Source organism: Grosmannia clavigera (assembly GCF_000143105.1).
Source record: "Grosmannia clavigera kw1407 unplaced genomic scaffold GCSC_173, whole genome shotgun sequence".
NCBI lineage: Eukaryota > Fungi > Ascomycota > Sordariomycetes > Ophiostomatales > Ophiostomataceae > Leptographium > Leptographium clavigerum.
The window spans coordinates 951,530-976,275 of NW_014040765.1; the positions used below are offsets into that span (position 1 = coordinate 951,530).

The following is a 24,746-nucleotide window of genomic DNA, read 5'->3' on the forward strand; positions in this document are numbered from 1 at the left end:
TCGAAATTTGACCGTTCTTCTAGTCCTACCGGCTAGCTACTTATTGCCAGCCTGCCTAGACACAATCACGATGAGACTATCTGCCTCCTCCGCGGTTGCGGCAGCACTCCTACCGGCAGCGGTTGTCGCCTGCGACAGCTGCTATGGTCCCACGAACACGGTCGAGCATGTCCGGCACGTCAAGCGCATCCAGCCAGGAGCTCAGGAGGCCACGTACGGTCCGACACGGCCGCTCGAATGGGGTCAGCTGAACGTGATGCACACGGTGAGTCTTGTCTTTGTCGCATCAACCGCGCCCTCTTCTCCTGGCTGACATCTGGCAGACGGACACGCACGGCTGGCTCGAGGGCCACATCAAGGAGCAAAACTGTGGGTGTAGACGGAGCTGGCGGAGAGACGATGTGTGGCAGGCAGGCTGACCAGAGACAGATGGCGCCGACTTTGGCGACTTTGTGTCCTTTGCCACGCACCTGAAGCACAAGGCTGGCAACATGGGTGTCGACCTGTTGCTGGTCGACACGGGTGGGTTCTCCTTTGTTTCTTCCTTGTTTCTTTCTGTCTTTTTTTTCTTTTTCTTCAGTCCTTGTCTGACAGCCTTTCAGGCGATCTCCACGACGGCACCGGGCTCAGCGACACCACGACGCCCGATGGCAAGCTTACCAACAAGATCTTCGAAGAGCTCAGCGCGTATGATATTCTGACGATCGGTCAGCTCTAACCCGACCTTGTGCTGTTGTTTTTCTTTTCCATGGCTAATACATGACAGGCAATCACGAGCTATACTTGGCTGAAGTGGCGTACCAGACGTTCAGCGAGCTCAGCAAGTTCTGGGGCGAGAAGTATCTCACATCCAACGTGCAGATCCTCAACCAGACGACGAACGAGTGGCAGTACATTGGCCAGAAGTACCGCTACTTCACAACACCCAAGGGTAAGGGCGACCGCTTGACAGGCGAAACGACACGCTTGCTGATGAGATATGCAGGCCTCCGGATCATGGCTTTCGGGGTTCTCTTTGACTTTAAGGGTGAGTGTCCGGACTCTGCACGAGTTCTGTCCAGCATACTCACAGTACATGGCACTAGGCAACACCAATGTGTCCAAGGTGATCCCGGCGGCGACGATGGTGAAGCAGGACTGGTTTGTCGAGGCAGTCAATGCGCCGGAGCCGGTAGACCTCTTCCTCGTGATCGGGCACAACATTGCGCGGCCGACGACCAGCGGCAGCACATTCCAGACGGTGTACGAGGCGATCCGGACGGTGCATGCGGATAAGCCGGTGCAGATCTTTGGAGGCCACAGCCACATCCGCGACTTTGCGGTGCTGGATGAGTCCAGCACGGCCTTGGAATCGGGGCGGTACTGCGAGACGGTGGGCTGGCTGGCGATGAGCGGCTTTGACACCGACAACAGCGGCTACCACGGCGTGCATGAGGCCCATGGTGTGCCTAACCCGACGCGCAAGGCGACGGCCAACGCGACGGGCCCGTGGATATATGCGAGGCGCTACCTGGACTGGAACCGCTACACGTTTTCCTTCCACGCTGTCGGCACGGGTTCGAGCAATGCCACCGGCTTCGACTACCACAGTGGCCTAGCGGTGACGGACGACATCAGGCGCGACCGGTCGTCGCAGCGGCTCGGCGAGTTGTACGGCTGCGTGCCCGACTTCTACTGCCAGACGTGCGTTCCATTTGGCAACGAGACCAACATCTTCACGCCGCTGAGCGACGCCCTGGGCACCAGCGTTGTCAACACGGACCGCGCCGACCGTGCCCGCATGGTGTACAGCAACACAGGCGGCATCCGGTTCGATATGTACAAGGGCCCATTTACGTACGACGACAACTTTATAGTATCGCCCTTTCGTGACGCCTTTTTGTATATCCCGGACGTGCCGTACAGCCTGGCAGAGGGGCTGCTGAACGGGTGAGTGGTCGTTGTAAGAGTGAAAGAGGCAAACAGACCAGGAGGCGACTGACCACCGACTCCCTGCAGACTCAACAATGGCGGCGTGGACAAGCGTGATGGCCCCCTGGCCCTGGCGGACACGGCAGCCCTGCTCGGCCGCGACTCGTGTGTCGACCCGATTGCAGGCGTGACCAGACGTGACGATATCAGCGGTAGCAGCAGCCACGATCACGGCCACGGCATTGTGCGGCGCCAGGTGACCACAGAGACGGCCGGCTACACAACGACAGACGACTTTGGCAGCGATGGTGACGACACGGCGCATCAGAAGATCCCATACTATAGCATTCCCAATTACTTTATGGGCACGGGCGGCTTCCCAGAGTCAGGTGACCCGGAGAAGGTGGACGTTATATTTGTGGACTTGTAAGTGAACGACAGACCAAAAGGAGAGGGCGAAAGGGCACTGACCAGTGGCAGCATCGAGTCCTTTGTGCTGGATTACCTCGGATCGGCCTACAACAGCAGCATGGTGACGTACTACATCTCGGAGAATTTCACGTCGCAAGACTACCTCTTGCCGTACGTGAAGTCAAACTGGCAGACGGGTCTGCCGGACTGCCCGATTTGAGCACGATTAGTCAGCATTACATGAGCGTCTGGACAGAGCAAGTACGAGTGATATATAGCTTGATCTCATATCGTGGCACAACCGGTCCACGTTTCCGTCTATCCGTCTGCCTGCCGTCCCAAACCAGCCAGAACCATGATATTACATACAATCAGACATATAGCCTCTATAGTGACACGCCCAAGCCCAAAGAAAACCAACCATTTTCCGTGGAATACATAATACAAAAATACACAGACGAATGTCCGGATCAAAGGATAAAAGCGCCGTCTAGGATCGGCGGTGAGGGTTCTTGGGCCTCGGCCAACATTTGCAGCACGGCCTGCTGGTCATGCTCGCCGCCGGGTCGAATTTTGGGCAGATCGAGCAGGTGACAGAGGGCCCAGTCGCCATCGGGCAGCAGGGTGCCATGGACAGCAGCACCGTTTCCGATGCCAGTGCTACCGATGTTGGCATTGCTGTTACTAATGCTATTACTGCTGCTGACCAGCTCGACGAGACGGGCGCGGAAGACAGAGCGGTCGTAGCAGTCGGGGCCAGAGCGGCGTTCGTTGGTATCGGCGATGCGAGAGACGGCATCTCCGAGGAGACAGACCCAGAGCAGAACGGCACGGGCGCGGCCATGGGTGAGCAGCTGGCCAGTAGGGGTAGGGGCGCCACCGGAGGCACCGTCCAGCCAGAGGCTCGGGCGAAGATGGGTGCGCAGAAGGTGAAGCAGGACGGCATAGCCGCCAAGATTGCGGGGGAAGTCGGGAATGAGTTCCTTGAGGTAGAGCAGGGCACAGATGCGCAAGGCCGGCTCGAGGAAGCTGACAGGCGTTCCGTCGGTGCTGTCGTAGGCAGCCGGCACGGGCAAGGGGACGGTCAGGGGGGCCTGGTGGTTGCGCACAAAGTCATCCGTCTGCAGGCCAGCGGGATCGACGGGGAGGAGAGGAGGCGGAGGCGGTAACAGAGTTGGGGGGGCGGCATAGTCAAACGACAGGCCGCTCTGCTGACCGGCGGAGTCGCGCAGGGCGGCGGGCTGGCAGACGAGCTGGTGCTGCAGCCAGTGCAGCTCCTCGGAGAAGCTGTAGGGGTCGAGCGGCAGGGGTTCGTTGGTGGCGGCTCGATGGGCGGTCAGCTGGACGGCGCGGGCAAAGACGCACAGCTGGCCGACGGCGTCAATGACGGGCGGCCGCACGGTGCCGCCATAGGCGTAGCCATAATGGGTGTGGTGGTAGCCGGAGCTGTAGCTGTAGATGCCGGCGTAGTCGTAGTCGTAGTCGTAGTCGTCGTAGTCGCAGTCATATTGGGTGAGGGAGGTGGGGGTGCCGAAAGTGCCGAGGCCGAAAGAAGTGCCGAAGGTGCCGAAAGAAGTGCCGAAATCACCGACGCCGACGCCGACGGTCGTGTCGGCCGTGCCAAAGGGCGCCAGCAGGGCAGCCACGGCAGCGACAATGTAGGAACGGGCGGCGGGCGTGAGAACGTCGTCGGACGCGTTGGCGCAGGAGCGGACAAACGGCAGGTAGGGGGCGGTGCCGAGGGCGATGGCACCCTTGAGATCGGTCTTGCGCATCTTTGTCTGCAGCGACGGCGGCAGGCGGCCAAAGGCGGCAGCAAAGGCGTCAGGGCCGTCGGTGCCGGCCTGCAGCTCGACGAGGCGGCGAAGGCCACGCATATGGACGTGCCAGTGATCGTAGCGGCCGGTGAAGCCGCCCATGAGAGCGAGAGTGGTGATGCACTCGAGAGTAGAGGGAGGGGGTGTTTGTGTTGTCGGTGTATTTGAGCTTGTGGGTGTGTTCACCGATGTCGCTGCCGTCCACTGCGCCAGCTGCTCGCTCACAATGGCACACACGTGAGCCACCTCGCCGGCCAGCTCGCCCGAGTCGCCACCGCCACCCAAGACGGCCCGGAACATGGCGCCGCACAGCAGCACGCAGCGGACGGCGGCCGGGTCGCGCACGACCATGGCGTAGAACTCGCTCGACCGTGCCGGGTTGTACTGCAGCAGGTCCTCGAACGGGTAGATCTTGCGCGGCACCAGCTGCAGGGACTGGTAGAATGCCCGCTGCTGGGCCTCGTCCAGCTGGGGGATCCGGCAGGTCCAGGCGGGCATCGAGAGGATGGTGGGGGCGATGTTGGTGTTGATGATGTTGCTACTGCTGCTGCTCCTCCGGGACGCCCTGGTTCCCTTGCTGGTCCGTGGCTGTGGCTGCTTCCGGGTCCGCTTGCTGCTGGTCGAGGCCGAGAAGGCCGTCTGCATCTGGGAAGGGAATGGCGCTTGGGATGGAGTCGCCGTTTCTGTTTCTGTCTCCGTTTCCGCCTGCCGTCCGCCGTCTCGCTTCCGCTCACCCGCCGCCGCCTTGACCGGCTTTGTCACAAACTTCCACCGATGTGCCAGCATCTTCGGCTTCGACGTCGATGTCGGTGTCGGCTTAGGCGCCTGGGCCACGCCGCTCTTGCTTCCGCCATCGACCACCCTCACCCCGTCAGCCGCCCGGCTGCTCCGCCCGACATCGACGCTGCTGCTGTCGCCCGCGGTCGACGACACGGCCGGACCGGACGCGTTCACAAACGAGATGCCGTTGTGCTTGTGCTTGGACACCTGCAGTCCGCGCCGCGTCGACACGAGCGTGCCATTCTTCTGCACCGTCACATTGAAGTGGTCCATGGACTCGTCGCATTCGCAGTCGCAGTCGCAGTCGCAGTCGCAGTCGTGACGCACGATCACATCGAGACGAACGCTTCTGACCGCGGGGAAGCAAAGAATTGGCGGCGTCACGATAACGATAGATGACCGTAATAAACGCTAATCCATATGTGGTTAGCGAGTGCATTTAGAGCCGCCTGTAAGTTAGTGGCCTCTCCGCAAAACGGAGTCCTTGTTATCACAGGTACACTTTCTTACGCCTGTAAACCGACACTCATACTCTCTAAGCAAACACTCTCCTTACAGCGGTAAAACCGCCTAGTCCATTTGGCAATTTGCTTCATATCGTATCTTACAGATTCTTTTCGATATCTTCTCGGCCTACCTACTCCTCCCTTCTCCTCCGCCCTCTACTCTCTCCTCTCTCTCCTCTCTCTCCTCTCTCTCCTCTCTCTCCTCTTCTCCTCTCTCTCCTCTCCTCTCCTCTCTTCTCCTCTCTCTCTTCTCCTCTCTCTCTTCTCCTCTCTCTCCATTTCTCTCTCTCCGTCCCCCTACTCATCCCCATCATCGCTCATTGCCCGTCTTCGTGGCCCGCTCTCGTCTTCTGCCGCCTCTTCGTCGCTCTCGTCCTCTAGCACCCGTCCGCCCCGACGGCCTCGCTTGCTCGGCTGCGACGTCCGTCCGTCCTCCTTCTCGCTGCCGTCCGAGTCCATCTCCATCCGGTCCGACCTCTCTGCCTGGTCTCTGTCCGAGTCTGAGTCGTGCGCCCGACCCCGTCGCCGCCTCTCAATCGCCGCATCCGTCTCATCCAGCAGATCGTTGCCTTCATCCCCATCTCCATTCTTGGCCCCCTCGTTGCCCTCCTCGTCGTCGTCGTCATCATCGCTGCTGTGCACCAGCTCCGACGACTTGAACTTGGCACTGCTCTTGGCGCCGCTTCGACTCGACAGCAGCCGTCGCTTCTTCGGCCTTGGCTGGCTGTCTTCGGCCTCCGATCCGTTGTTCTCGTCCCCGTTGTCGCCGTAGTCTCCGTTGTTGTCTTCCTCGTCCTCGTCTTCCTCGTCGCGTGCCTTCTTCCGCCGCGGCCGTCCCTTGCTCGCTCGCCCTTCGCCCTTGGCCGCGGCCGACTTGCGCTTCCGCTTCACCTTCTCGCCCGTCTCGCTGTCTGTCGTCATCTCCACCTCCCGTCGCGACCGCTCCTCCTCCGCTCGCCCCTCCGCTTGCTTCTCTGCCAGCTCCCGGTCGCGCGCCGCAATCGCCTCCCGCTCCTTGCGGATCTTCTCCTTTCGCTCCTGCTCCAGCGCCACCACCTTCTGTCGCTCCTCTTCCCGCCGTCGCAGTTCCGCCTGTCGCTGTTCCAGCGCTGCCGCCAGCTTCTCCTTATTCTTCTCTTCGTAGTCTCGCTGGCTTGCAATCGCCCGCTCCAGCTGTCGTCGCTGCGTGTTGCGTGCCATGTTCGCTCGCTGCTCCACGTCTTGCTTCGGGTACGGCGTCTGTGGGTGTGCTGCAATCTCGTCCAGCGCCTTGATCGCCTCCTCCAGCCCGCTCGCCGCCTCCTGCAGCTGCTGCAGCGTCCGCTGGCTCTCGCTCAGCCCGTAGATCGTCGATGCCAGCTGGATCTGCACAAAAGCCACGTTGAACTTGAAGTGCACCTGCTCCGGAGCCGCCTCCAGCGCCTTCTTCGCGCACTCCAGACCCTCCTTGTACGCATCCAGGTCCTTCTCCACCTTGGCCTTGTTGAACCACGTTCGTCCGAGGCACGAGAGGATTGTCGTGTCCGCTCCTGCCCCTTTGCCCTTGCCCTCCTTCGTCAGTGCCACCTCGTAGTTCTCAATCGCCTTGGAGAACTGTCGCAGCTCTGCGTAGATGTGCCCCAGGTTGACATACACGTTTGCGCCGCGAACTGTGTCCCGCACGCTCAGGAAGATCGGCAGCGCATTTCGGTAGTCCTTCCGATCCTCCACCAGCGCGATCGCAATGCCCTGTGCCGCATATCCATTCTTCGGGTCCAGCTGCAGTGCCTTTTCGAAAAACTCCACCGCACGGCTGTACGTCGCGCTTCGCTTCTGCCGCTCCTGCTCCGTCTCCCGCCGCATCTCCCGCGCCGACAGGAGGTACAGGTTGCCCATCCCCACCAGCGCGTACCGGTCGTGCTTGTCGTAGTTCTGCAGCGTGTGCTTGTAGTGCCGCAGCTCCAGATCCTCTGCAATGTTCGCCGGCCGCTTCTTCGCATGCACCTTGCCCAGGTACCACCCGTACAGCGCCCGCACTTCCAGGTCGCTCGGGTTGTCTTGGTACAGCTTCGCTACCGCATCCGGGCCGCCGTCATTAGGGTGTTGCCGCAGTTGCATGTAGGCCAGCCGCAGCCGTGCTTCCGTGTACCCCCCGTGCCGCTTCAGCAGGCCCTCGTACACCTCCACCGCCTTGTCCAGCACCCCCTGCACTTCGTAGCTGCGCCCTAGGTTGTAGCTGATCGTCGTCACCAATGCGTCCGCGTCCGTCTCGTCGTCGCCCTTGCTCTGGCTCTTCACGCACGCGTCCAGCGCCAGCTCAAATGTCTGGCTCGCCTGCTCATGCTTGTCCGCCTGGTAGTAGAAACAGCCCACGTTGTTCAGCAGCTGGGGTGGGAGGAGCTTCCGGAGTGACTCCCGGTGTGTTGCCTCGTCCGTTCCCTCCGGCGCCTTCTCCGATTCCACAATCTGGTCCAGCTCAATCTGTTCCACCTGCTGGAGACACTGCAACGCCCTGTCCGGCTGGTCGCCCTCGTACAACCGTCCGAGGTTCAGGAGAACGGCCGAGTCCGGCGACAAGTTCTTCTTCGCGTCCTTCCACGCCCCCCTCACGCTCTCGAGAAGAGCAATTGCCTTCTTCTTTTCTGCCGCCTTGTCCTCCTTCACCGACGACCGCTCGCTTGCAAACACCTCCTCGGCATACAGAGTTCCCAGAAGTGCCATGGCTTCCAGGCTCTTCGACTGCTGGATCATCTTTTCGAGACGCAGCTTCGCCTCGCCCAGGTCATTCTTCACCACAGACAGCTGCGCAACACCAAACTTGGCCGGCAGGTAGCCTCGTTCTGTTCCGCCACGTGCCTCGTCTGAGCGTCGGTAGTAATCCGCTGCGCGGCCCAAGTCGCCGTCCAGGTGGGCCTTGCGTGCCAGCAGATACCACCCGTCACTGGCAATTGCGTTCACATCTGTGTTCTGGATCGCCTTCTGCGCCAGAGACTCCACGTTGGCGAGCGACTTGCGCGACAGGAAATACCCCGCAAACGTCGAGCACGCCAGCGGCATGTTCTTGTCCAGCTTGAAAGCCTTCTGCGTGTTTTCCGTCATGGCTTTCTTGTAGAGCCGGATGAAGTCGGGGCTGTTGCTCGGCACCTGCGCGCTGCTGTTGAGGTAGTAGAGGCCCAGCAGAATATCAGCCACCTTGGAGTCCGCATTGATCTCCAGACACCTCTCCCATGCAGCCTTGGCGTCCTCTTTGAAGCCCAGCTGCCAGAAGCAGCAGCCGATACCAATGCGCGGGTCGGGATCAACGAGAGTAGGCGCCTTCTGCAGCACCTCCTGGTATCCTGAGAGCGCCTGTGCATACTTCCCAATCGAGTACAGTGCCCGTGACTTTCCCATCAGTGCCAGCATGTTCCTGCCCTGCGACACGCGCAAAGCGTCGTCGAAGGACTTCATCGCCGCCCGGAGCAGCTCCGCCTTCTCGCCGTCTACCTGGCCACCCGCAGCCGACGACGATGGCTGCTGCAACGACGCCCTAAGAAGAAGCAGCACGCCGCGCGCCAGAAACAGCGGAGGGTAGGCAGGGTTGATGCGCGAAGCCTCGTTCAGCGATGACGTGGCCAGTTGCAGGTAGTATTCTTTCGTCCTGGCCTCCGACACCAGCGACCCTTCCGGTGCCACCCGGGGTGCCAGCCTGCTCTTCCACAGGTACATCCAGCACAGGCAGGCCACAATGCTCAGCTTCTCTTTCGGGTTGTTGTTCTGCATCGCGTTGCCGCCGCGGACGAGCATCTCGATCGCGTTCTCGATCTTGCCTTGTTTGGCGTACGCGAGGGACACCGTCATCCAGTACGTGCGCGCTGCGTTCTCGTTCTCAAAAAGGTCGCAGAGATCGGTCGGGTCGTCCACAAGGTTCTCGAGCCCGATCTCGACAGCTTCATCCTCGTCCTGCGTTGGCACATCGATGGTAGCCGGCACGTCCAGGAATCGTTTGCTGACGGGGTTCGCAAAGGTCGTACCCTGCGAGCTTCCGTTCGCACCGCCATCGTAGTGACCGTTTCGCACAGACGATGCCATGGTGCCGTAAATTGGCTATTGGGGGGAGGAGGTTCGAGGAAGACACGGCAGCGCGATCTCACACGCGTTTCGTCCAAGAATCTCTAGCGGTGTCGAATCAGTCGTTTTTGATGGGACAGTACTGCTATTCCCCTCTCTATTGTCAAGTTTTGGGGCCCCTCGTCAGTTCAGTTATGCATCGTGTTGTGTGATCGCTAGATAGTTGCGCGACTCGAGGACGTGAATGTTCAATTTGAAGTTGCGAAGCAGTTGTAAAAATAATTTGGCGGACGTCTACCAGAACTAGCTCCACAGAGACAAAAGGGTGCGTCCAAATCGGGTGGGGTCACATGAACGATCACATGACCGCTTCCAGCTCAGGACTGTTTGGTTCGCAAACTGTGTTTTTAAGGCGATAGTTCGTCAGTCTGCTTCACTGTGTCACTGTCTTCGATTCACTTTTCTCTAAATACAAACAAGGGTATGACGAATCACATTTTACGCACGTTCTTCGCGCCGACATCATCGCGATCTAGCAAGCTCTTAGCTGTGTAACCTGCAGGGTTGTAGCTTCCTTATTAGTGAATACCGCACTTGCCATGTTATAACCCATCAAATTGCCTGAAACAAAGCGTAGTCATCTTCTCTGGACGAATACAATCTCAGATTTCCCCCAAGATTATCTTGTGGCATCTTTTTCACGCAAGTCCTTCAATCAAGCTTCATACCATGCCTCCGCCACGGCTTCACTTCGCACGCCTATGCAATACGTCGAAGAGTGTTCTTGTATTAAAACAGCATTACGAAAAGAGAAGTCTGCCCCCTGATGCACACGGCTGCTCTGGTTGGAGCTGTTACAATAGTTCCCAGCAAAGCGGAATCGTCCTCATTGCTATCATTGCTCCGCTGATGCTGGGCTTCACTTACTGGTGTCTAGTAATCCGACCTAGAAAAAAGGCGATATCAGATACTGAAGAGCTGCCGGTAGTAGAGCCACCGGTAGTAGAGATAAAAACAGAACGGTCTCCAAGTGAGCAAACTCCAGAGGTCTCGAGCAAGTCGTCTTTGCAGGGCAACCATCATACTCCTGTCGATTCACCACAAGTATCTCCAACGACGCCCCCCGCCAAGGCATCTTCTCCTAGCACTCCTACCATTCAGGCTCTCCCGGTTGCTTCTACTTCTCAGCCTCCTGAGATTGGACCAACACCCAAGAAATCTTCCGATACCGTGCCATTGCAGCATGCCCAAAATGCAGCAACATCTAGCCCGGCACCCCAATCACCACCTCATGAAGTGGCTGCAGGCGAAAATATATCGGCGGCACCGAAAGCACAGATCGGGCTTGCAAAGCCACAGAAGTATCAAGCTAGACGCCAGCCTCTACCGCCAGGATTGTCTCAGCGGTCGGTGATGCATTCGTTCGTCTTGAATACGCCGCAAATCTTATCCATTCTCCCACCGCCACCACCACCGTTGGTGAGATCTACTGAATCTAAAGGGTCGTCGATGTTCTGGCTGCCAAAAGCTACTCCGGAGAATCGAATACCACCTGAAGTCTACCCAGTCGCTTCGGCGCCACCTATGCCTAGTCAACTGATAGCAAATGCATGCGACGTACCCAGGAATATTCTGCAGGACATCCCGGCAAAGTTTGAGAACATCGGAGGTTCAGCACAGCATCCAAGACCTTGGTATCCCTACCAGGCTGCTTCTACCTTTGTAGCAGGAAGAGCCCGCACCCGCCGCCCATGTTCTGCAAGTTCCTCTGTGGTGTGCTTGCCATCGGAAACATCCACCGGAAACAACGCCGTATTGGGCTATTCAAAGGACTCCCCCAAATTGTATAGGCGCAATAAAACTAAGGTTGAACGAGCTGATGCAGCAAAAAATCTAGAAAATGGAAACCGACAGCACCAACGCGGTGAACGCAGACATGTGAAGCGTTACAATTATGAAGATTCAGGTGCTCGTCTATCGGAGCGGCAGAGACGGAGGAGACGGCTATACCATCATAGCCCCCGCGTCTACACTGACGATCGAATTCAACGGAGAAGACGGGAAACAAGCCGTAGTATCACCCCGGACCGCGATAGGTAAACTCATCTAAAATCGGAAACGGAAACCGTCTTCATACTTACTTAACCCACAGAACACGACATATTCACGACGGCCTTGACCAAAAATCCTCTTGGCTTTCCATTTTGTCATCGTTGGTGCCTCCTGTCCTCAGCGCTCTTGGAGTCTCATCAGAGGCTTTGCGTTCAAGCCGAAAACCCCCGCATGAGAGAAACCTGCGGCCTTCGCCGAAACAGATGGACTGTAGAGGCCGACGAAGTGAAAGGACATACATGAGGGATAGAAGGTCAAGCAGGTAAACACTATGCCACCCAGAGGTTCGCGCAACTACAGCATCTGCATAAAAAGTACGTAAAAGCTGACGAGGCAAGACCAACTGGCCTTGATAGAAGCACTCCCGAAGCAACTTCGAGGCAGGTTCGAAAAGGTGCAGGGCCATCGCCTGACCTAGGATTTTCGGGTCCAAAACACGGTGATAGGACCCCAACGGGTCCAAACCGCAAGGCTGGCATCGCCAATTTGGACGAAGAAGGCAGTAATGTGTCCTTCTGGCGATTTCGAGATTCAGAAAGCAACTGAAAGACGCGAGAGGAGTGGAAAGGGTGGATCTGGTTATTGGAATTCTAGGAAGGCAATCAATTTTAGCATGTGTGATAAGTGACCAGGAGCCTAGATCTGGGGAAATTCAATAACACGCAGGATTTTGCGGAACGACTAACCAGGCACCGACATTTCGCTGCCTCGGTGAGAGCGGAGCAGAAGAAAAGCGGGTCTACACACCAGTCGTCATACTCCGTATGTAGGAAGGTGCGACAAGAGGCTGGGACAAGAATACTCCACTACTCTGTTGCCTCCAACTTTCTGCCTCACAATATCGTACCTTTAGCCATCTCTTTGCCTCTGCAACTCCGATTCTCATCCCTACAGAGTATTAGGCGGCCCTCAAAAGTGCGCTGAGAAATCCCAAGCACCTAACCGAATTGTTCCTATTTTCTCTTGACGTTCGAATCCGAGCTTCCGCTACCAACCCCTCCCCCACTACATTCTTTGCGCACCGGCATCTTATAGTCCGGACTTGTCTAGGCATTGTGGTGAAGGCGATTGTGGCTTATCTTTACCTCGGGCGCGGCTTCGCTCGAAATAGCTTTGCCCTTGATTCTCTGCGAAGCGCAAAGTGACCATGTGGAACGACGAGGATAACAATCCCTACGGGAGCAGCTTTGATCGGAGGGACTCGTTTGAGTCGTCCGTAGCTCCATCGTCTCCGGATAGCCGTGAGTGTTTCTGCCTCTTATCCGTACTTGTGCTGCAGATGAGTTCTGACAATACCTGTTTTAGATGCCCGATACAGTGCGCCTTCCACCGACGATGAGCCGGATATCATTCCGAGCTATGGCAAGTCCTCGAGCGACGACGATAGTGATGAGGAAGTGGCGGCAGAAGCCCCCAGTGGACTGCAGCCCAGGCGGAAGCCTGGCGGTTATGACAGCCGCGTCGAACAGATTCTCTACGAAAACCCCGAAACCCCCATTTTGATTGTAGATGCTGGAAAGAGCCCGGAAAACAACGGACGCTTTATTGTGTATACGATCCGGACAGGGGTGAGTAATTGACGGCATGACGAAGCGAAGATGAGGCTAAACGTCAATAGGATCTCGAAGTTCGAAGGCGATACTCGGAGTTTGCCTCTCTGCGCGAGGCTTTGACGCGACTGCACCCGACCCTCATCATTCCCCCAATACCTGAAAAGCACACTATGGCCGACTACGCGGCAAATCCGACGAATGCGAAACAGGATCAGCAGATCATCGATCTACGGAAGCGCATGCTTGCAGTCTTTCTCAACCGCTGTCGGCGGATGGAACAGATTCGCATGGACGGCGTCTGGTGGCGCTTCCTCGACCCCAACGCCAGCTGGGTACGTTCGCCAGGGTGTATTGTGCGCAGTATTTGGGGCGGGTACTAATTTTGGCATGCATGTAGAACGAGGTACTGCACTCACATCCCATTGCATCGATTCCCAAGTCGATTTTGAAAGCACCACCGTTAGATCCGGCAAACCCAACGCCAGCACATGCCTACCTACCGATACCAGCCAACTCGGCCAGGCTCAGGGTCCCGGCAGGGATCAGTGTACCTTCTAGCGACGATGCCGTCTCACGGTTTCCTCCAGAGTCGGCGCAACTCAGCGAACAGGAGCTTGACCCTTACTTTACGTCCTACGAGGCCTCGAGCAAAGAGCTCGAGCAGCTGCTGACAGGACCGATGGAGAAGGTAAACCGGCGCACGCTCAGCCACCTGTCAACTCTTGCCTCGGACCTGGCCGAGCTCGGCGCTCGGTACAATGCGTTTGCACTCTCGGAACAAGCACCAACGCTAGGACCGGCTATCGAGCGAGTGGGACAGGCAGTGGACTCGTCATACATTGCGACCGAAGAGCTCGCAACGTCTCTCGGAGCCAGCTTTGCAGAGCCAATGCGTGAGCATGCTCAGTTTGCGGGAGTTGTGCGCACGGTGCTTCGGTACAGGATTCTGAAGCGGGTGCAGCAAGAGATGACCGACGAGGATCTCATGAAAAAGCGGGCGCTGTTGGAGCAGCTGGAGCGGAGCGAGGCAGAGGCGCGGCGCATCGACCAATACCTCAGCAACAGCCAGCAGATCCAGCCACCACGGCGGTCAAACAGTGCACGGGATCCTTCGAGCGGGGGGCGGCACCATAGGGATGGCAGCCAGGAGGATACGGCATCGATCGACTCTGACTTCCCGCCGACACATGGCGACTATTCATCTGTACCGTCGGCTAAGAACGGACCGCCAGAGCGCAGTGTGCCGACGCAAGGCCACAGGAAGATGCCAAGCAGCAGCTCAATCACCAACAAGATATTCGGGCCGCTGCGACATGCTGTGCAAGGCGTTGTGGACGTGGACCCGGAGAGAACGCGGCGGGACACGATCACGAAAACGCGGGAGTCGATTGCGCATTTGGAGCAGGCACAAGTAGCGTCTGCTCAAGACGTCAAGGATGCCAGCACGAGCGTGTTGCACGACCTGAAGCGGTTCCAGCTCGAGAAGGAGGACGATCTGAAGCGGTACATGGTAAGGCTTTCCGTTGATGTGGTGCATAGATGCAGATGCAGATGCATATGCAATGCTAACGGGACACCTCTCAGATTGCCTACGCGAAAAGCCAGATTGAGTGGGCGAAAGAGAACAAGGAGACATGGGAAGAGGCACGGGCAGAAATCAACAAGATCGATGAGTCGTAGTTTTTTTTGGCTTGGTGTTTGTTTTCTGCATGCGATAACTCTGTAGTATCTTAGTCGTGTCATTTGACGGGCCATGCATGGGCCTAATACCCGCGACAGAGGCGCCGGTGAAATGGAATAGAGAATAATCCCTGCTGGTTGTTGGTAGCGCTACGTAATCGCCGTCATTCGCCTAGCCTTTAGCCCTACCAGCTACGGAAGAGCTGTTGTGGAGCAGCCGGATCCGCTACAGTTAGTGTCTGGAGCTGTCTCCTCCTCTCATCGTATGGTTAGATCACCTGCTATCACTTGGCACGGGACAACAAGTAACAACGCAGCATTTGTGCCCGACATTGCCTTTCAAGCTCTACTTTGGCGTTCTTCTTCCTCACCGAAGCGGTGATACAATCCGGTGTCAACGATAGAAAGAAGCACTACCTAATTTTCAACCCATCGACGGATTCCGGGAACTCCTCGTGTCTCTACGACAAAGCTGCCCCCTTTGGGTCCTCTGACCAAGCGAACGTCTCTCCCTCCGGTCCTATGCCGGCTCTGGGGGCGATCTCGACAGCGGCCGACAGCGGCGAGCCTGAGCGGCCGACGCTGCCGGGCGTAGATACGTCCCATGGTGGCAACGACCAGGACGACGACCGCGATGGTGGCGAGCACTCGCCGCTGCTGTCTGCCGAGCCGTCGGCCGACGTGGACGCGAGCCGGGTGTCCGAGGCGACGGGCGGTCTGCGGCACCACCACCACTTCGGTCACGGGTCGTCGGCCGACGAGGCTGCTGCTGACGAGGACGAAGCCCAGCGACAGCGAACGCGGTCGGTCTGGTACCTGATGCTGCTGACGCTCAGCATCGGCGGGCTGCAGATTGCCTGGTCGGTCGAGCTGTCGAACGGATCGCCCTTTTTGCTCTCGCTCGGCCTGAGCAAGTCGCTCATGGCACTCGTCTGGATCGCTGGCCCGCTGACCGGCACGCTCGTGCAGCCGTATGTCGGCATGCTCAGCGACAGCTGTCGCGTTCCGTGGGGCAAGCGGAAGCCGTTCATGCTGGGCGGCGCGGCTGCTACGATCGTGTCGCTCATGTGCCTCGCCTGGACGCGCGAGGTCGTCGCCGGCACGCTGCACGGCGTCTTCGGCGCTGATCCCACGTCGGGTGGCGTCCGCACGGCCATCATCATCGTCGCCGTCTTCTGGGTCTACGTGCTCGACTTTGCCATCAACACGGGTACGTTGGACAGCTGGGTCGCTCCTGCCCTGTTTCTCTTTTCTCTCGCCTCCCCCTTTTTCTTGGTCATTTTCTCTCGCTTTCATCCTCATTCCAAAAACTGACAACAACAGTCCAAGCAGCCATCCGGGCCTTCATCGTCGACTGTGCTCCAGCCCATCAGCAAGGTGTGTTTTGTTGAGCATCTCATCCCCACCACAGCAGTCACACTAATTTCGGCTCTCTCCCAAAAACAGAGGCTGCCAACGCTATGGCCAGCCGCATGACTGGACTCGGGAACATCATCGGCTATGTGGCAGGCTATGCAAACCTACCCACGTTCCTCTGGTGGCTCGGTGACACGCAGTTCAAAGACCTATGTGCCATTGCCAGCGTTGCACTCGGCTCAACCATCCTCATCAGCTGTCTTCTCATCCACGAGCGGGACCCTCGTCTCGACGGTCCGCCATCTGCCTCAGCCAGCCACCGACATGGAGTCGTTTCATTCTTCAAGCAGATATTTGTCTCCATCCGCCGCCTGCCGCCCCAGATCAAGCGGGTCTGCACCGTGCAGTTCTGCGCCTGGGTCGGCTTCTTTCCCATGCTCTTTTATACGTCCTCATACATTGGCGAGATCTACGTCGAGCCCTTCTTGCAGGATAATCCTCATATGACACCCGAACAATTGGATCGGCTCTACGAAGAGGCCACCCGCGTCGGCACATTTGCGCTGCTTGTGTATTCCATCACGAGCTTGTGCACAAACGTGTTTCTTCCCTTTTTTATCGCGCCAACATACGACACCCGTCCTGTCGTCGGAGATCAGCAGCGACAACTGGCGGCTCTGGTTTCCGATGCAAGCATCTTCTCTACCCCGAAGTCGTGGCTCGACTACCTTGTCATCCCGGGCTTGACTCTGCGCCGCGCCTGGATGCTGTCGCTTCTCCTCTTCTCTGGGAGCATGTCCTGCACCGTGCTGGTGCATAGCGTGGCGGCGGCTACTGCGCTCATCGGCCTCGTCGGCATCACTTGGGCCTTGACGCTGTGGGCGCCTTGGGCTATTATCAGTGCAGAGATCAGCCGCCGGGATGTGCGGATGCGGGCACAGAAGCAGCAGAAGCAGCAGCAGACGCTGGCAGAACATGCAAACGGAGACGACTTCGTTGGCAATGGACCCAGTGACGAGGAAAGCGGCAACGAGGAGGAGGAGGTTGACCAGGCTGGTGTCATCCTCGGCATTCACAACATGGCCATCGCAGCGCCGCAGATGATCGCCACCGTGGGATCCAGCATCATCTTCAAGTTCCTGCAAAAGCCGCGTGGCACGCCCGGCGATCACAGCATCGCCGTGGTTATGGCGCTGGGCGGAATCACTGTGCTCGTAGCGGCCTTTTTCGTTCACCGCATCGAGGACGAGCCCACAGACCTGCTGTCTGGACAGGCGGCGTACAGCAACCTGCCCGTTGATGACGGCGAGGACGAATATCTGGCACAAGAGGACGCCTCTGACGTGTCGGCGGACAGATGTCCTAGTCGACGGCAGAGCAGCGAGCAGTTGACGCGGGAGAGTCAAGACCGAGCAGCGCTGGCACGCGGGTCGAGCTACAGCGGGGGTCTAGAATACTGACGGATGTGATCTATTTTCTTATTTTCCTGGTCTGCCCTTTGCTTTCTACTACTGCAACTTTCTTTACTGTTACTTCTACTCAACATTTGCCTTGGAGACTGTGATAGGTTTTTCGAAAGCGACGAGAAATTGAAACCACGACTATATTGTCTATGTCGACGCCATCGAAGTAGAATACAGGAAATGCCTATTTTCCCGCCGTCTTTTCTAGGTTTCACATTTCGACCCAGAATACAGTTTTTTCGAGATGCTTGTCGCTTATATGTCGGACGTGGGAGTTGCAACAGCGAACTTGGCAGTCGAGAGGCTGCTGGGCGTCGAAGTCACCGTCACGCTGCTCAAGTTCGCGGTCGTGCTGCCGCACAGGCCCAAGGTCATGTATGTTTCGCCCGGCACCGGACGTCTGAGACTGATGTCAAACGAGGTGTAGCCGCCCCAGTACCGACAGTACGACGTGCCGTTCTGGCAGTAGCGGATGTCGCAGGACGTATGTCTGGGGCCGGTCGTAGTGGTATTGGTAGACGGGATGGAAGAAGCAACCGAAGCAGTGGTTGTCACATTGGAGGTTGTGTTGGCCGTCGCATAGCTTGACCAGTGAGCAAGCCGTGGCGCCACACCAGCAGCAGCGAGACCTAGCAGGGGCAGCGTGGCCGTGACGGAGCCGAGGAGCATCATGACGACAGCGAGAGGGAATTGAAAGCCTGAAATAAAAGAGGGAGTAGATAGAGGCTGAAGCAACGAGTGCAACGGGTAAAGCAGCGAGTGTAGCTTATCGAAACCGGTCTTGTTCAGTGCAGCACAGCAACAAGGACGCAGGAGAAGAGGGCCGTGACCGAGGTATATATACGTGCCTCCCCATCGGGGACAAGGCCTCAGGCCACAGGTCTCTCGCCGCGTAATGCCCTTCAGGAGAAAGTTGGCAGACGAGGGCGGCAACGGACGGGTGGCAGGGCCGAAGGACGGGTTAGCAACAACTCGTGAAGGGGTACCGTTTGGTCATAGCAGGCACGAAAACATTGGTGTTCTGTACATGTGTTCCGACAACCGGCGAAAGCTTGGCTAGGCCATCGATGTGGCTCGGCAAGGGCGAAGCTGAAAGACGGCCGCGTTACTCAGACAGAGGTTGTTGGAAGTCCTCGTAAGTTCTTTGCGGCGCGATACGGTCCACAGAAAGTTGGCACCGTCAAGATGTGACGTCTGCCGATGTGCACGGTACGAGAGAGTGCGACCTGTCTGACGTGTCTCGGCTGGTGCGTCGGTGCATTGGTGCAGTAGCAATATATTTGTGTGCGAGCAGTGCGCGGCTCCTGTCTCCCTTTTGTACCGCTCTCTTCCTTTTCCACCGTCAACGAGCCGGCCGTGTCTAAGGAGAAAAATAAACATACAAACACTTGTCCTTCCTGCATCAAGTGCCCGAAAGGACACACAGCTTTCGGCAAATCCATGAATGAAAAACGCCAGCCCTAGGGTAATCAAACCTGGCCAAAACATAGAATGGAAATACAGGGAAATGAGGGGGAAAAAAGAGATAATAAAATGTAGAGTGCAGGAAATCAATCCTTGATCGTTAAATGAAAACATAATATGGCTGCCCAAAGAAGTACCGATACAACTACAGACAGAAAGAAGGTGAAAAAAAGGAGACAAAAGAATAAACTCCATGCAACCGGGGAATCAGGAGCCAGATTTAGAATATCACATCATACACTACCCCGGAGTCTTTGCTTCCGAGCAAGCCAGTCGCCCAGCATATTGTCCAGTTGCTAGTTCGCTTATCAGCAAGACAATCCCAAGACAACAAGATATGCACAGTAAACGACACCGCGGAAGAACTCACAGTTGTTATCTCAGCCAGCTTGGCCGTCTGCTCCCTGAAAAGTGAGCCGACCACAGGATGGTCGGACCCGGCTGGTGCAACATCGGTCTTGTCGTACACGACGACAAGGAGGTCGCGAATATCGGTGCCCGAGTCGAAGAATGCCCTGAGGTTTTCGTCGTTCCACGTCGCCGTGTTGGCCGTAGTGGCCGATGTTGACGTCGCAATGGAGTCCTGGGCGTGATGGGTAGCCGAACCGTCCTCGGCCTCAATGAGCTCTGGCGATGGCGAGGAGATCGGCGACGACCGGTCGTCTTGGCTCGACGTATCCACCATCAGCGGCGGCGGGTTGTTGGAATGCATTGGCGACACCTGTACTGGAGACTCCGACAGCCGCTCCAGCTGCATTGCCGAACGGTTGCTCGCCCTTTCTACTTCCGAGCTGCTGTTGGTGGCAGCAGCGCTAATAGCCTGTTTTTGTGGCTGTTGTTGCTGTTGCTGCTGTTGTTGCTGTTGTTGCCTAGTCGTCTCTTCAGGCACTGGTCCTTGTTGCTGGGACACCGGCGCAGACACATCATCTTCGTCCGAGTCGAAATCGTCCAACGCTGCGCGCGAGCTGGCCATTGTCACCATCGGCGGTCGGCCATCTTCAGCTTTTATGGCCGTAGTTGATGCCGTCACCTTGGACGGCGCGCTGGCAGGAGGCCGCACACTCGATATGCTTTCTTGGCTGATCTCTCGATCGTGCTCCGGCTCGATGAGACGCATGGTAGCTGGAGGAACGTGGTCAGCATTGTTCGGCCTGGCGCCCGGTGCTACATCAAAAGAACCAATGGACGGATCAGCTGCCCTACCAATCTCCCTGTGTCCAGAGCTGTTCTCAGATGGCCTTCTTGTTGGTGAAGTCTCTGCCGCCTGACCCATGGGATTTGCCTTCTGTAGCTTACTCGGCTGCCTCTGCGGGCTGGCTGTCGAGCCGGGACTCGACTGCTCATCGGTCTCGTCGTCCTTTTCTATACTGGCAGTGTCCATCGACCGTTTACCCGAACTGTCGTCTTCTTCATACTCGTTCCGCTTCTTGTCTTTCCGCGAGAACAGGCTTCGGAAGGCACCTGGTTTCTTGTCCTTCTCCTTCTTATCCTTCTTCTTCTTATCGTCCTTGACCAGCACGCTGTTAATGTCCCTTTCGAGACGGTCGAGGCTTACCCGCGCCTTCGCCTCCTTAGATTCGGACGATGTCCGCGGCGCACTATCATCTCTCAGCAGGTTTGGCGTCAGGGTGATCTTCTTCGTCTCCACAGTGTCGTCCTTGAAGAAGGAGTCCCGGACAGTGCCGTCTTTTGTTTTCGTAGGTCCTGGCGTCTCGGATTTCGACGCCACAAAAATCTCCTCGCTAGTTCTGGTTAAGCCCTTGCCACCATTTGCATCGCCGTTGGCGTCCTCCTGTCTTGCATCAGCGCCCGCGCCATTCTCTTTCGGTGCCCGGGGTTTGAGGGGCTCCACCTTTGCCGTGTCGTCATCTTCATCGTCGTCTGTCGCTTGCAGGGCCGTATCGTGCTTCTGGTCTTGCTTCTGGTCGCCGTCTCCTTGGTGCTGCTGTACCTGCTGCTTTTGCGAAAAGTACTCGGCTTCCAAGTCGTCCTCGTCGGTAGAGTACTCGATCTCAGAGTAATCGACATACGTGGGTGCTGCGAAAGTGACATTCTTCGCCTTCCGTCTCCGCATAGCCGTTCGTATGGGGTTCTTGACCTTTTCTGCCTGGTCACCAAGCATTGTTGCTGACAACTAAAATCCGGTCAGTACGGTATCCTGCATCGAATTACGCCGTCTTCTGACGCACATCGATATTTCTATGCTTGTTAAGTCTGGCAAGTCTTTCGGTCGGTGTTTCGATATGCTCAGCAGGAAGGTAGCCTGGCAGAAAGGTAAGTAGCTAAAGATTCGGTTGGCAAGATAGGCGACGAGCTCACCGATGCTGCTGTCTTTCACTACCCGCACCAGCCACCAGTAGCTGTTGCTGTCGTCCAGCAGGACCATTGTGTCGCCCTTTGTCGCATTTGCTTGGCCTTCGACCGTGGCCACAAACGTGTGCAGTGCGTAAACGAACTCGAAGTCGATATCCTCTGTATTGTGTAAGCACGCGCTGTCCCATCCAGACTCCACAAATCTTGTTTCACAACTGGAAAATAAAGCATCATCATCATCGTCATCACTGTCACTACAGTCATAGGGAATCCGCAACACGGTGTCGCTGGCGTCGGCATAGTTCGCATCCAGCCCATCCACTTGGCATTCGTCCCCACATTGTCCTGTTCTTATGCCGATTGTCATGGACCTGCAGAAGTCGCCTGCATCGGGCTCCAGTAATGTTCCACAGCTGTGAACAGCCACAGCATCGTTTGAGCCCCTGTGCTGCTGTTCCTTCTGGAACATCGAGATGTTTGCGACAAGCTGATGGCCATGCGGTCTACAACAAGGAGAAGCAGCAGATGCCTTGCATGCCTGCAGGCCCCGTAAAGCATGAAAAGGGGCGTTGCTCTCGTGCGCCGGTACTACCAGCCAGGTCCTGGAAATCTCTGTTGACGTCGTAATCGCTGGGCAACTCGCAACTAGCAGACTGTTGCCAGGTGTCGTCGGTAAGGCACCCAGGAGGGGCACAGAATCGTGGACATTCAGGGGTGCAATAGGAGGTAAGGAAATAGAGAGCAAAGTGCTCCAGGTGTACCCACCATCTTCTATGGACGGCGAGCTGGAGATCTTGTCCATGTCGTCGTCGTCATCATCGTCATCGTCATCGTCCAAGCCCTCATCGCCATCGTCGACGTCTTCTTCGACATCTGCGCTGGAAGAGCCGCCGTTCTGGGTGACAGCCAGGTCATCTTGCTCGCTGGCAGCGGCCATGTTGATCTGCTGTACGCCGCCTGGGCTAGACCGCAAGTGCACCGGGTTGCGAGACTCCGCGATGCCAGTGTATGAGTCAGGGATATATAGATGGGCGTCGTTGAAATCGGCGCCGTTCCACGATATGCGTCTTTCCTCTGCTGTTTTTGCGGCGATTTCGCAAAGTGTTTCGGCCTGGTGCGGAGAGATGTGGTTGTTGTATAGCGAGCCTACAGGCGATCGAGACGACACGGAGGAGGATGACGAAGATGGGGAGGAGGAAGCAGTCTTCTGCGCAGTCGGGGCTCTCAGTCGCGAATGGTCCTCGGCAGAAGGCGCATCAGGATCCTGAAGGTCAATAGAGTCTGAACCGCGTTAAGTGCACGGGCAAGGATGAAACAGAGGTTAGCAAGCTGGCGCCACGAAAGAAAGGAATGTCTGCCCGTGTCTAGTTCTCCATCCCAGCCACAGGGGGCGCAGAACAAAACAACAGCGGGTAAAATTCCAGCAGGGAGCACGACGTAAGGACAAGTACTTGTAGGAAAACGTGAAGGGAGCAGGGTAATGGCCCCATACGCTTAAAAGTAAGGAATGCACTCCGTACTTACCGGCGCGAATAATCTCGGGTCTGGTCATGATTGTGGATCAGAGGAGGCGGACGGCAGAAGAGGAAGAGGCTGGCATAATGATTCTGGGCCTATTTCCAATGCACCACCCCGAAATCGCGGGTCGAAGGACTTTCTAGGGCTCGTCTGTGCTGCGGCCGATACTAGAAAGGGTCAATTGGCGCCAAGTGCAGAGTCGCCTGTCCCATCTAGACGCGTGGGAGGCAGGTACCCTTCAGCGCGTGCCTCTCTTTTTTCGTCTTTGCCGGGTCGTTCTATGCGGGTCTGGGAGGCAGGGAAAGCAGACGGTAACAAGGTAGCATTGAGGAGTGGGAACGGGAAGCCAGCTATGAGCGAATAGGATACAGAGGATAAATTGCAATATAGGAGGTTGGACCAGGGTGGATGAAAAGGATCAGCGACCATCCCAGCCTGCCTTAACAACTATTAACAACTATTACAATATCCGTATGCGGTGGTGTTTACTGAGATTGTTGTAAGATGGATTGCCTGCAGTCTGCGATTTATATCTTGTTCGTGCACGTAATATTAAGACAGTTGCATTTCCCGGATATTCAGCGTGTTTGGGGTTGTGGACGGTGCAGAATTTGTTAGAGCCGGCGTCATTTAGGTATGACGAGACGGCAGCCGAAAGACGAGCTTCCCACGGAAAGTGGTTGAAGCTTGGACGAGAATGTAAGATAATGCGAGTATCGCGAACACGTATGTTCCCGCTCTCCATCTACTCCGTGGTCCGTACTCTTTGTCGCTCTTGCCGTCTACGGAATATGCTCTTCGTCAGAAGAGGAAGGAATTCAGGGGAAAAGGCACCCATTGGCCGGACATATTAGGTGGGCCATTTCAAGATCGGGGAGTGCGTTTCCGCAGAACGTGTACTTTGTACTCCGTACTAGTTCTGCAACCCCTTTCCCCAAGTCCCTCTTTGTTCTTTCCAGCCTGAAACGACCTAGGGCAGTGACCCCTGGGAGGCACCTGACCAGTGCGCATTGGAGCCACGCGCGTTCTTTTTCGGTGACAGCCTGTCTGCCTTAAGTAAGGGTGCACGATTCGTCGACGCGTCCGGCCTGATACAACGCACAATCTGCTCCCGACGCCTACGTGTATGCACGACGCCGCCATGGCCAGACGGCGAGCGATTCAGGCTACCGTTGGTCACCTGGGGTGCGCGCCAAGCTGACACTGTCGATGCCCATAGCTTCCGATGCTACGGAGTACTTTATAAGACCTGGCACGAAACTTGTAGACTCGGCCACAAGGCTGGACGCTTAAATACCTATCGAGGTACCCTGTAGCATTTGGGACCTGGCTTTACCTCGTCATGTGGTCTCCAGAGAGCGCTGCCTGCCCTGGCTATCTACACGCAAAGCTGGTTGCGGAGAGAGCGTCTCGTATACTGCGGTAACTTTGCGCAGGTTGCGGACGTAAGATACAGCTCCAAGAACGACCTCAGCTTCCCCTCCGACTTAGGCAGCACCACGCACGCCTGACGGGCAGTTCTGCCCCTCACTAACGCAGCGATGCCCATTAATACCCCACCTCTCGTCGTCGCGGCTGTTTTATCGCTCTGATAGGGCTATCTCTCATTCATCGTAGCCCCAAGCGGCAATACTGGTCAGCTGCACACTCTTGTTATCCCTCTCCGGCTTATCCTCGCTTCGTGTCAATTCCCGTCTCTTCTGTGACGCTGCCTTTTCTATCTCAACCCAAAACAAGATATCTGGTGCAATCCGACATCGTCCTCAAGTTCTTCTCTCTGCTTCTTTCTCTACCCTCTCCTTCACTGTCCGGCACAGACTTGGGAGCTCCACT

At 57.0% G+C, this 24,746-nt stretch overlaps 5 protein-coding genes across 5 annotated transcripts; 2 read left to right on the plus strand and 3 right to left on the minus strand.

Annotated features, from left to right (window-relative positions):
- Nucleotides 1-70: 70 nt before the first annotated feature.
- On the plus strand, nt 71-2,542 carry CMQ_7039 (phosphoprotein phosphatase; the record flags this gene model as incomplete). The annotated part of the gene is made up of 8 exons (XM_014314044.1): nt 71-265; nt 324-369; nt 430-522; nt 603-707; nt 767-1,027; nt 1,086-1,929; nt 1,999-2,337; nt 2,392-2,542. 8 exons carry the CDS (start codon nt 71-73, stop codon nt 2,540-2,542), a joined length of 2,034 nt encoding a protein of 677 aa, XP_014169519.1.
- Nucleotides 2,543-2,792: 250 nt separating this feature from the next.
- Nucleotides 2,793-9,475, minus strand: CMQ_7230 (RNA polymerase 2 transcription elongation factor; the record flags this gene model as incomplete). Its single annotated transcript, XM_014314235.1, has 2 exons — nt 2,793-5,268; nt 5,727-9,475. The coding sequence occupies 2 exons, from the start codon at nt 9,473-9,475 to the stop codon at nt 2,793-2,795; spliced, it is 6,225 nt and encodes a 2,074-aa protein (XP_014169710.1).
- A 3,238-nt stretch (nt 9,476-12,713) lies between these two features.
- Nucleotides 12,714-17,615, plus strand: CMQ_7167 (autophagy protein; the record flags this gene model as incomplete). Its single annotated transcript, XM_014314172.1, has 8 exons — nt 12,714-12,807; nt 12,872-13,134; nt 13,185-13,451; nt 13,517-14,629; nt 14,704-14,795; nt 15,144-16,009; nt 16,123-16,176; nt 16,246-17,615. 8 exons carry the CDS (start codon nt 12,714-12,716, stop codon nt 17,613-17,615), a joined length of 4,119 nt encoding a protein of 1,372 aa, XP_014169647.1.
- Nucleotides 17,616-17,873: 258 nt separating this feature from the next.
- CMQ_7565 (uncharacterized protein) lies at nt 17,874-18,290 on the minus strand (the record flags this gene model as incomplete). Its single annotated transcript, XM_014314570.1, has 1 exon — nt 17,874-18,290. The coding sequence occupies one exon, from the start codon at nt 18,288-18,290 to the stop codon at nt 17,874-17,876; it is 417 nt and encodes a 138-aa protein (XP_014170045.1).
- A 1,025-nt stretch (nt 18,291-19,315) lies between these two features.
- Nucleotides 19,316-22,947, minus strand: CMQ_7507 (sh3 domain protein; the record flags this gene model as incomplete). Its single annotated transcript, XM_014314512.1, has 5 exons — nt 19,316-19,378; nt 19,453-21,216; nt 21,272-21,345; nt 21,402-22,676; nt 22,920-22,947. The coding sequence occupies 5 exons, from the start codon at nt 22,945-22,947 to the stop codon at nt 19,316-19,318; spliced, it is 3,204 nt and encodes a 1,067-aa protein (XP_014169987.1).
- Nucleotides 22,948-24,746: the final 1,799 nt, after the last annotated feature.